This window comes from Schistocerca gregaria, chromosome 4 (assembly GCF_023897955.1).
Source record: "Schistocerca gregaria isolate iqSchGreg1 chromosome 4, iqSchGreg1.2, whole genome shotgun sequence".
Taxonomy (NCBI): domain Eukaryota; kingdom Metazoa; phylum Arthropoda; class Insecta; order Orthoptera; family Acrididae; genus Schistocerca; species Schistocerca gregaria.
Window position 1 is genome coordinate 633,392,474 of NC_064923.1, and position 12,228 is coordinate 633,404,701.

At 36.6% G+C, this 12,228-nt stretch overlaps 1 protein-coding gene across 3 annotated transcripts in view; it reads left to right on the forward strand.

Moving 5' to 3' along the window:
• Nucleotides 1-217: 217 nt before the first annotated feature.
• Nucleotides 218-12,228, forward strand: part of LOC126267250 (mitochondrial inner membrane protein OXA1L) — a 37,836-nt gene continuing 25,825 nt past the window's right edge. The window contains exons 1-2 of one of the 3 annotated variants that reach the window (XM_049972269.1): nucleotides 218-450; nucleotides 11,117-11,495. In XM_049972269.1, coding sequence (XP_049828226.1) covers nucleotides 373-450; nucleotides 11,117-11,495 — 457 coding nt within the window. In that variant the 5' untranslated portion in view covers nucleotides 218-372. Of the gene's footprint in view, nucleotides 451-600; nucleotides 628-11,086; nucleotides 11,496-12,228 lie in introns of those variants that run through there. The other 2 variants (XM_049972268.1, XM_049972270.1) reach the window with 2 other exon arrangements.

Genomic DNA, 12,228 nt, shown 5'->3' on the forward strand with positions numbered 1-12,228 from the left:
GGTCAGCTGCAGAGAGCCTAAGCACCCGCTCACACGCGCTCGTCTGAAAGCTCTCATTTGACCGCGTGTTATATAAATCGATGCAGCTCACTGCAGCCGGCTCGCAATCTATCGTCTAAAAGGGCCCTTAGGTGTGTTGTGTAATACGGGCTAACAGTACATTGCTGACATCACACAGACGTGCTCTCAGACCTTTATTTATTGTAAGTAACGACGTTTTATGAACAGGAGGTTAACGCGGCTTAAACGTTTTCGTTCGCGCCATATTCAATCGGTCGATTTCAGCCGAACGCCAGTAGTACCGTACTCATTGTAGTTGCTCGTGGACTAGGTACCTGTGTTTTCATCACAACAATATCTTAGATTAGAGAGATGGCGGCAAGTGTGTTTACTTGTAACGCGCGTGGATCGACTGTAACGAATTGTGTGTTCATAGCGAAAGTATTGAAGGTACATCAAGAAACAGCAGTTTATAGTTCATGTATTTATAGTGTGCAGATCATGGTCGTTTTGTAGGTTCTGTAATGACTGTCTGGAGAGTTTCGTTAATACGTAATTGAAGCAGTTACGTCCTATCGGTTTTCACGTGATGGTTTACAGTGATTCTTATGTTACATGATTTATATGGTTTGTTTGTGTTTGCAAGTAAACTATGTTACAAATATACAGCAGAAACTGATGTGTATGAGTATTGACTACTTGGTGACAGATAATTTCGAAGTATCTGTTAATTGATTGTATTTCGTCTGCCAATTAGTTAAAATCTCGGCAAATACGTCGTTCTAGTAAAATGTGTTGCTGTCGAAAATCAGTGGCCTATCACTGTTATCGTTCTCAGATATGTTGCTAAGCAGAGCCACTGCCAAGCAACTGCACTTTATATATCTGACTTTTACCTTATTTTAAGCCATTTCACGTTCGCGGTATAGTATATTATTGACTCTTCATCATACCGCTAAATAAAGCATTGCCACACTAATGACAGAGCATTTAGTTTCGTCATTCATAATCTGCTAAAGGACGTACACATACCAACGGTAGCGCTACAGCATGAGGACCTATAGAGAACTCATAGCCATGAAAGTGGATGTGGTAGTTTGAGGAGATGGCAATAAATGGAGAGGTTGGCCTATAGGTTTCATTCTTGGACATCAAGTCTTGATTCTGTGGCAGGAATATTTGAATCAATTTAGAACCTAATAACTGAAAGGCAGACATTCAGGACCTTTGTGTCATACTGATGCTGCGCATTGTTTTGTAGGAGATTGATGGTTAGCAGTCAGTAATTCGGACATATATTCCATGAATTAGACGAATGTTCAGATCTTAGCAGAAACAGAGAGAAGTTCTAGAGACATTGAATTACTGTAGAGGTTTGGTGGCATGTTGTCATAAGGATTTTGGAACATTAGTTAATTTGTAAGGTTTGCTGGAAATAACTCAGGGAAAGGGGGTTACATTGATTGACAGAGTAGAGGAGAGGAATGCTACTATTTGAGTGTGTGTAAAATGGTGAGGTGACACTGTCATAAATTAAGCATAGGCCTACTATTGAACATAAGGCATTAGATTGGAAAACAACTGACTTGTACATACCTGTTTCTTATTTTATCTTTTTATGACTCACCAGTGCCAGATATTTATTAAAATAAATTCGTTTACATTTTTTCCTATGTATACTGAACGTTGTATACCTGTGTTAAACTGCGGATTCCGCCATTTCTTGGGTGACAAAATTAAAGAAATAGACTTTGTCTTGGAAATTGTTGCAGGTCAATAGGGAATGAGAGTATATAAAATACGCCAGTATAATTGTATGCAACCAATTAAATTGCCTAACTTGAAAAATAGGGTCAGTGCTTTCCAGAATACTTAGCTTCTCTGCACATATCATTTGCAGGTCACATGTTTCATGTATCCACTGGTGGATTGTTTCAGCCAGAATCTGTGAGAGATGTGAAAATTATCCAATTATATCATTACTGTTGAAATTGAATGTTTCCCCATTCCAATATGAGTTTGTCTTGCTGTCAGACATTACTTGGTGTGATAGGCTATGTATTGACTTGGCTCATATTCCCACCCTCACAGTGTTTTGTAGTTCCACAGTACCTGCTGTAATTTTGTTTTCAGTATTTTTTTCTTTTAGGTATATCAAACATCCTGGCATTATATTACAGTTTAGGTATGAGAAATTAGCTTCACACCACTGCTACAAAACACATTTTGACATCTTGAAGGAAAAATTCTTGGATATCGCTTCAGAAGTGAGAGTCAACGTGGGATAATACTTCAGTGTCAAATCAAGATTCCAATATCAGCTGGGCTGATGTGGTTTGGTGTCAAACACCATGCTTTTTTGACTCGTGTCTGATGTTTTCCTTCAGCATATTATTTGTTTGCCATTTTCCCATCGTCTGCTTAAAACCAGCTCTTTGCCTATGCTATTGCATTTCTCATCAGTGTGTTCCTAGAACGCTACCTAGGAGTTGCAAAATGCGTAAGTAGCATTTACGCACTGCATCGTCACTTAACAGTTATCACACAATGAGTTATATCTTAAGAGGTTAATTAAGGGTGGAAACTTGTGTATTAAAATATGTTGTTTGACATGATATTTATCACTAATTATCTGTGGTTGAGCAAAAGTTCAGTACTGAATTAGTTTCTTAAGCACAATCCCACCTCTAGTTGTAGAAGAAAAGTTTAGTGTGCATTCTGTGATTATATTCACATCATAGTTTGGCACAATAAATGAAACCCACTGCTATAAATTCTGCTGCCTATTGGATACTTACAGCTGGTTAGTTAGTTAGTTGCTTGCATGTTCCATTGATCAATTGCATAGTACGGTAACCGTTATGATGTGGAACGTGTCAAGTGCGCAAGAAATGCACATATGATACAAGATTTTTTAAATATATTTATATATTACAATACAGATTTAAATATTAATATTTCTATTATTTACCCCATTCCCTTAAATGGCACAAAATGCATATACTATATTTATACATTTATTTATTCCTTTTGAGGAATTCATCTACATAGGAGGAGTTGTCAAGGAGATATGATTTCAGTTTATTTTAGAAGCCATTACTGCTGTCTGTCAGACATTGTATTTCATCTGGTAATTTGTCAAAACTTTTTGTAGCAGCATATTTTACCCCATTCTGTGCCAAAGATAGGTTGAGTAAAGGATAGTGTAAGTATTTCTTTTTTCTGGTATTATAATCATGAATGTCGCTGTTGGTTTTAAACTGGTCCATGTTGTTGAGAACAAATTTCATTAGTGAGTAAATGTACCGTGAGACTGTTGTAAGAATTCCAAATCTTTTAAAAGGACGTCTACAAGATGTGCGACTATGAACCCCCACACATTATTCTAACCACTTTCTTTTGAGCAGTGAATACTTTTTGTCTAAATGTTGAGTTACCCCAAAATATTATTTCGTATGACAACAGAGGGTGAAAGTATGCAAAGTATGTTGGCTTTCTAATTTCTATATCCTCAAAATAGGCAGTTATTCTGATTGCAAAAGTTGCTGAACCTAGTTGCTTTGGAAGATCCAAAATATGAATTTTCCAATTAAGATTCTTATCTATATGTACACCCAAAAACTTAGTAGGCTATGCTCTACCCTATCTACTGACTTCTGTTGATGTGTTACCTTTATTGAAGGAACAGTACTGTGTTTTTTCAACGTTTAGAGCAAGCCCATTTGCAGAAAACCAATTAATGACTTTTCCAAAGACCTTATTTGTATAATTTTCAATTGGGGTTTCTGTTACTGGATTAATAATGATGCTTGTATCATCAACAAACAGTGTCAGTTCAGCTTCCTGTTTCAGATAGGAAGGGAGGTCGTTCACATGTATCAAGAACAGAAGGGGACCCATGATTGAACCCTGTGGAACACGTAACGTAATTTCACATCAGTTAAATGAAGTGGCAAACTTATTTAGATCACTTGACCCACATAAGGAAACTTTTTGCTTCCTGTTCTGTAGGTATGACTTAAACCACTCGTATGCTACTCCATTTATACCATAGAATTGTAATTCCTATAACATAATGTCATGGTTCACATAATCAAATGCTTTGGACAAACATAAAATTCCTATTGTTCTCATTTTACTATTTAAAGACTCTATTATGTGGACAGTAAAATTGTATATTGCTGTCTCAGTGGAACAACATTTTTTTCATATCCGAACTGTGATTTACTAAGTATCGCATTACTGTTGAGACGGCTAACCATTCTTTAGTACATTACTTTCTCGAAGATTTTTGAAAATGCTGTAAGCAAAGATACTGGCCGATAATTATTGACATCTGTGGTGTCCACCTTTTCACATAGAGGCCTGACAATTACATATTTTAACCTGTCTTGGAAAATCCCTTGAGTTAGTGATGCATTACATTTGTGACTCAGAACATCAGCTGTAATTGCTCCACATTGTTTTAGTATCTTATTAGAGATGTCATCTACTCCAACAGAACTTTTATTTTTCAAAGATTTAATAATTTTACTTATTGCACAAGAGGTTGTTACGCGAAACTTAATCTGACTAATTTTTTTCAAAATAGACTGGCTTTTTCTTTTGAACTGTTCTCGCCAGTTTTTTCTCCTACACTTTAGAAACAGTTGTTAAATATAATAGCTACTTGTGTACTGTTGGTTAGGATGGCCTCGTTCTCTTTAATAGTAATACTACCTACCCAAGTGGTTACTTTTCCAGTCTCCCTTCTAACAACATTCCATATTGATTTGATTTTATTGCCGGAGTTGTTAATTTCTTTTCTAGCATACATATTTCTTGATTTCCTTACAACTTTTCTCAATATGTTACAAAAATTTTTATAGTGTAAAACTAGTTCTGGATCTTTACCAGTTCTTACTGTCTCATACAGTTTTTTTTTCCCTCCCTGAAGACACTTTAATACCTGTGGTAATCCAAGGTTTCTTTTAAAAGTGTGTGGTGTTAAATTTAGTAATTTTCTTTGGGAAACAATGTTCAAAAAGGAATATAAATTTACCAAGAAATATGTTGCATTTATCATTGGCATTTAGCTCATTATATACATCTCCCCAATTAACATTTCTTAAGCTTCCTCTGGTTGAGCGACCTCACATTTTTACTTAATGGTTTCTGACCTGTACACCCTGTTAGGTTTTGTAAGTTACCACAGGGAAATCAAGTGTTTGTTTTACATCCTCTTTCTGTACAAATACATTATCTATTAGTGTGAACATGGTCGATAAATAGTTTTGGCAAGAAGAGAATAGAAGCTTTCGAAATGTGGTGCTATAGAACAATGCTGAAGATTAGATGGGTAGGTCACATAGCAAATGAGGAGGTATTGAATAGAATTGGGGAGAAGAGGAGTTTGTGCCACAACTTGACAAGAAGAAGGGACCAGTTGATAGGACATGTTCTGAGGCATCGAGGGATCACAAATTTAGTATTGGAGGGCAGTGTGGAGGGTAAAAGTCATAGAGGGAGACCAAGAGATGAATACACTAAGCATATTCACAAGGATATAGGTTGCAGTAGGTACGGGGAGATGAAGAAGCTTGCAGAGGATAGAGTAGCATGCAGAGCTGCATCAAACCAGTCTCAGGACTGAAGACCACAACAGCAATATTAGCGTGCTACTGTCTTGAGCTACACGTGTAGGGAAATTGAACACTTCTAGTTCACTTTTCCTATCAGAATTACTTAGAAAGTTTACATTGAAATCACCACAGATTAATAACTTCTTCTCTTTGTCTGACAGACAGCCTGATCATTCACTCACACATCCTCTTGAGTTTCTATCACACCACATCATGAGAACTGCCAACATTGCTCCTTAGAATATTTTAGAAACTACACTGTCCCCGATCTTGCCATTCTTTAATAAAAACAGACATATTTGAGGTGACAAATGAAGAAGTTATATACTCTGTGTTATTAATTCATTGGAAAGCCATTAAGGTGTTAATGTTGGAGTACACAGACTCACTCATAAGTCTGAATGAGAAATTGAAAGAATAAATTAGAGAAAGAACTTGTTTGAAAGGATATAGAGTGATGCTTGTATGATTCTGCCTATATCCTGGCCTAACTTAATTGTTGTGAATGTTGAAAAGTAAATCGAAGGAAGGGGAAGGCAAGAAGGGAAAAGATCCAATAAACACCCATTAAGAAAAATGGAAGCCCCAACCACTGTGCGGAAGATTGTTCAAGAGGAGCAACTGAAGGTATTTGAACATGTTTTCACATCCATTGCCAAGTTCACTTTTGTCCAAAATTATACAAACCAAAAGTCTTTTGTGTGATGATTGAAAGTAGTTTCCATACTTGCAGATTGACTGTCTGCTAGGAAACAGTTGTATAGAGGGTTTAAGAAGACATCTTTTGAAAGAAACGACCAACATGCACAAATAAGTCACCCTTATTTTTAAAGTGTTTTACGGGGCATAATTCCTTGGTCTAAAAGTAGCTCTCACACATCTGAGGACAGTGGTTGTCAAACTGTGGCCTGAATAAAGTATTCATGCAGCCTGTGGTTCTCCCCCAGCTGAATGTTATCATAACATGCACCAAGCAACAAACAGCTGAATCCAAAAAGTCAACTAATGTCAAGAGCATGTCAAGAGCGCATTTTTCTTGCTTAGTAAGAAATGAAAATACTTAGAGACAGTAATATTTTAATTACCAATGGTGAATTCAGCCTTGAGCTATATAAAGTCTACCACTCATGCCAGGGACAGAGTGGTATATAGGGCAGTCACTACAGGTTTAATAGAAGCGAGAGTGGGAGTATTTTATTGTTTGTCTTTCATTTCTGACAACTCACGGCCATACGCAACCAGCACGTTCAACTAGTGTGTTATAAATGTCTGACAGAAGTGGATGCACATTATTGAGATGGTCACTTTCAAATACAGTAGGCTACATGTTTGTGGCAAGTAATATGCAGTTGAATTAATGTGTTGTAGCACCATGCAATGAATAAAAAAAAAAGTGACGTTCAGAATATTTGTCATCACGTTGCATATTCCACATACTGTTATAAATATAACGTACTAATTTCTGTAGGTTACCAGTTAATAATAAGATCGGTAGGGGGAAGGTACAGTAAAATTTCAGGGGCTGGGAAAGTGGCATATTTTTGGCTGTGAACAGCGCCACTGGCTGTCAGGTAATGGCCAGGCTAGTTTTAATTGATGTATGTTGCCATTGTCAGTGAGATTGACCAAGGAAGCACGTGCAGTTATTTTTATTAAAAACATTTTTGTTATATTATTCTTGTTACCTCATTGTGGTTCAATGTTTAAACAATGTCTTTTGGTCTAAAAATGTAGTTCCATGTGGCACTTGAAGATGCCTAAAAAATGTGTGTGGAAATCAGGGGAAAAAAACCATGGGATCCTGTTGTGGTAAAGTGACCACAGTATGCACTTAGATACGGGAAACTGGCCATCTGAGCCTTCAGAGAAGTGCATGTAGTTACAATATATTATGTTCTATTTGACTTAAAAGTATTTGGTGTGATACCCTATAATATGGCAATTCAAAACGTGTAAGTTGTAGGCTATCAATAACCGTGGTTTGGCAAAAATGAAGTTGTCATTGAGCAGCCACTTTACTCCTCCATTCCCCTTCTTTTCCAGCCCGAGGTGTTACCCTACAGTGTCAGTATTGGGTTTTAAGCAAAAAAGATTGACAACCACTGATCAAGAGATGCGCTCTGACAAAATATTTCTGCTTTTCATGCAGTCAGAGCAGAAGTAAGTCACTTGGACAAATGTTTTAGTTCAATGAGAATTTATTTTTTCTGGAACGTGGTGAAGACATGGACAACATCTCAGTCAAGCAAGCTAACATGTTGTTGTCTTCAGTCTGAAGACTAATTTGATGAGCTCTCCATGCTTACCTATCTGTGCAGGCCTCTCCATATCTGCATAATCACTGCAACCTAAATCTCCCTGAACTTGCTTATAATACTTAAGCCTGTGTAGTCTTGCTCATTTTGATGTTCCACTCTTCTCTCCATTAACTGGTGATTCCTTGATACCTCAGACAATGTCCTATGTGCCAAGCTCGTATTTTTTTCTTCAGTTCACTTCAGTATTGCCCTATTGGTTATGTGACCTACTAGCTTAATCTTCAGCATTCTTCTGTAGCATCAAATTTCAAAAGCTTAAATTCCCTTCTGGTCTGAACTGTTTTATCGTCAATTTTTCACTTCCATTCAAGGCTCTGTTCCAGATAAATACCTCAGAAAGGTCTAAATATTGAGTTTTATGTTCAATGTTAACAAATTTGTCTTTCTCTCGTAAGTTCTTTATTGCCAGTCTGAATTTTAAATACTCGCTTCTTTGGCCGTTATGACTTGTACTGCTGCAAATAACAAAAATCACCTACTACATTTTGTCTCTAATTTCCAGATTTAATTCTCTCAGCTTTGGATCATTTCATTCAACTACATCCATTATACTTGTTTTAATTTTGTTGATGTTCATAACACAATGCTTGGAGGTCCAACTAAGGGTCTGTTTTACCTCCAGAATATCTTACAAAACATGATACCATCATTAAGCCATACCATTGAGCTGCATATTTAGCAAAAACCACAGTAGTCTATATGTCAAATTGTCAAATATCAGAAGGTAGCCTGAAGACATAATGTGAAGTGAATGACAGAACAGCCAAGGAACACTTGAAGAGAGAACTGCTAGTGAGAACTAGCCGCAGCTCAGACTTGGAGGAGGTTCCTCCACACAGTAACACAGACATGAATGTTAAGTTAAATTTGACATAATTCAAATACATGAGTAGACCTTACCCCTTAATGGGAATTCTCTAGTTTTTTAAATACAGATCAACAGCCATCGTAGTGGAAACTAAATAAAAGTTGCCTTATTTTGCTAAAAGATAATCTCTTGCAATTTCATAATTCCACACCCAATTGTCTGCATGAGGTATCTGGCCTCTGTGTTGTTGGAAAGTACTGGATCAGCAGTATGATATATGCCCTGGATGCTCTGCACCGACATTTTGATCTGAAAGAGTTGCCTCAATATGCACATACTTCAAGAATGGGTGTAATGAGGAAGAACTGAATCACATATTTGAACCTCTCATGTGGTATGACTGTTCTGTGAGCTGCTGGAACTATCACAATATCCCATATGTTTTTTCTACATTACTTGATGACAGTTGTCACTGTGTATTAAGAGGCATACTTTCCCCCTCTTCATGGTGCCTCTATGACATGCTCCTTATGCAAGAGAGGAAAATAGTTTGGCATCATATGTGGCTAACTCTGGTGCTGTAGGGTAACTAAGTAACTGTAGTTTCATTAATTTTTGTACGTTACCTGCAAAACAGTTAACACAAAATGTGTGATCAATCCTCTTTAAAGATCATTTTACAAATGAACATTGACCGTGGAACCAGATTAAAAGTTATTACAACAGTGAAAGAGATTACTAGGAAAGGAAAAAAAAAAAAAAAAAAAAAAAACAACGGGAGAGTGAAAATGGCTGGAATGCTTCTGGTAAAATAAACAATTTTCAAAACTAAGTTTCCAGTGTGGTCTAAAAGGAAAGTTTGCAATAAAAGACTAATAGCTATGCAAAGTATGAGCCAGGAAAGGAACTTGCTGAATTTCAAGAGCTAAGAAAGGGTAGAGACAATGGCCTGTAGAAGACATTAGAAAATATGTAGGAGCAATATGGATGTGTACAGTGAAGGCGATAATGCATGGAGAAGTCTATATGTCTAATGGCTCATGATAAATCATTATTTCCTCAGCAGTGTCATCATTATCCAAGATCAGCCTTATATTGAACATTTTCATGTTATGGCTCGGGTCTGTAGAATGCAAGACTGTAAACTGTTTAACTTGGATAAAGTAAGCTTAAAAATTGTGAAGGAAGTTTTACCATGTTTCATACAGTCTTTCTCCCATGACTTCATTCTGTTGTTATTAGAGAGGCAATTGGTAAGCAAGTGCTGTGTTACTCCCTCATATCTTGTTAACATGATTAGAACTTGTTTCACAGCAGCAAGTTTAAATCTTAATTGTGAAGTGACTTCCGCACTTTCAGACCAATGATGAGCATTCAAGAGTCTCAGAATGCAGATCTCATCACACACCAATGAAATAGAGTATGTAGCTTTCCTTGACATCTTGGAAGTTAAGAAATGTAAAGGGAATAAGGTGGCCAACAAGTTGATCAAAACCTGTTCATGTGCTGCAAACTTTGTCTCATATTGTTCTGAGGTGTAAATAGAAGTGCTGAGTCATCTTAGGTCCAGGTGGAATTATTTATACTTGTGCAAAAATTATTTGCTGAGATACAAAATGACACAATATAGAAATTTGGTATCCCTTTTCAATATGTAAAGATAAAAGCATTTTTCAATCCAGTAAAGGCAAATGTAAGCTAGTACTGTATGATGTATGTTTCTGTTAAAATTAGCCTGTAGGGCCTACAGGTAATACAATTTTTTCTAGAAGTATTCATAAGAAAATACCTATGTGAACAATGTACATCTATAGGTACACAGGGTTGAGTAATACAATTGAAACAGAAACGATCTATAAAAATTTGGGTTTTATGATTATTAAAATATAAAATTACAGTCATCTCAAATATAAATAGATAAAAGCAAATGTTCTTGATTGGTACTGCTTAGGTATTACTTCATTAATACTGCTCCATTAGCTAGTGTACAATGATAATTTTCTATTCTATCAACATATTCTTAATATTCTCAGTATTCCTCAAGACTCCTTGTGTAAGGAGCAAATCAATGTGCAGTGTATATGAACATTCAAATTTGCCTCATACTCACCATTGTACAAGTTTGTGTTATGTAGTATTGCTTATATTTGACAGCATGTGTTGTACAGGTTTGCATAGTAACATTTTGTTCATTATCAATTTTGAAAACATTTTTTTGTAAACTGCTTCAGAACAACAGTCATTTAATAATAATGAGGAAAGTTTGTCTCTGATGTAAAGAACAGTATTATGTGAAAACTATTAACATTAATGCTGTATAAAAATACTTTTCATTACAGACTGACTCTGCTTCATGTCTCAAATTACAGTCAGTTCAGCATGTGCGACATTATCACATACAGAAGCACAACTCATCGAGGCTGCTGGCTGGAAAAGCAGGAAGATGCATGCTGCAGCCAAAATGGATGAGAAGTGGCACGCTTGGAATGGCTGCTTTAAGGTTATCAAGTACCACAGCAGAAACTGGAACTAGCTTGTCAGAAACAATCCTTGAAAAGATACCTGAGCCACCAGTACCTCCACCACCAGTTCTTGATGTAGCATCAGAAGCTGCACAGGCAGTTGGTACAGAACCATCATTCGTCAGTTTAGGTCTTGGTGGATGGTCACCTATAGGACTTGTCCAGCACTGCTTAGAATTTCTCCACGTAGATTGTGGACTTCCTTGGTGGGGTTCAATTGTTGTAGGTAAGTGCACAAGCCGCAGTGCTGCTGACTTAAAGAGAGTGCTTGAATATAGTAAGTACACTGCTGTCCATTGTAAAATAATTATGTTCTGGAAAAAAGAACGACGAGAGCTGCATACTTACTGCGACTCTTGTGGTTGTACTCGTGGACATAAGTAGTCTTTAAGGTTTAACTGGCATCTAGGTGACAGTAAGCTACAGGCTCTCAAGATTGTGTAACATGTCAAATCTGTTGATGTTTTAATCTTTTCTAGTTTACTAAGATATATTTAATTTGTGGATTCTTAATTAATAGTGGTATCCATTACAGATGTCTAATGATGGAATCTTACAGTTCTGAAATCAATTTTAGTGTAATTTCAAAATTGGAATAAATAATACAATTGACCAGAAAATATGTTTGGCATGATAAATAAATGGGCAGCTGGTAACATCAGTTTTGTTCATGATCGATTGTGTAATCAAAACTACAGGACATTGTGCTCCATTGCACTGGGTTTTTCTTTGCTGGGACTATGTCAAAGTGATTCATATTGGTTCTTTTATAAACAACCGGCTTTAAGCTTCACATTCAGTATCAAGTTTTACCATGGGACTAGAGATGGATTTCTCATTTGAGAAATGGATCTCATAAAAGCTCACGTGTCGTTTGAGGCCTGTCACTGCTTTACTGCGTTCTGGAAATCTTGCTAGAATGCAGCATCGTTCGTGAATTGTAGAGCTTCACAGCAAAG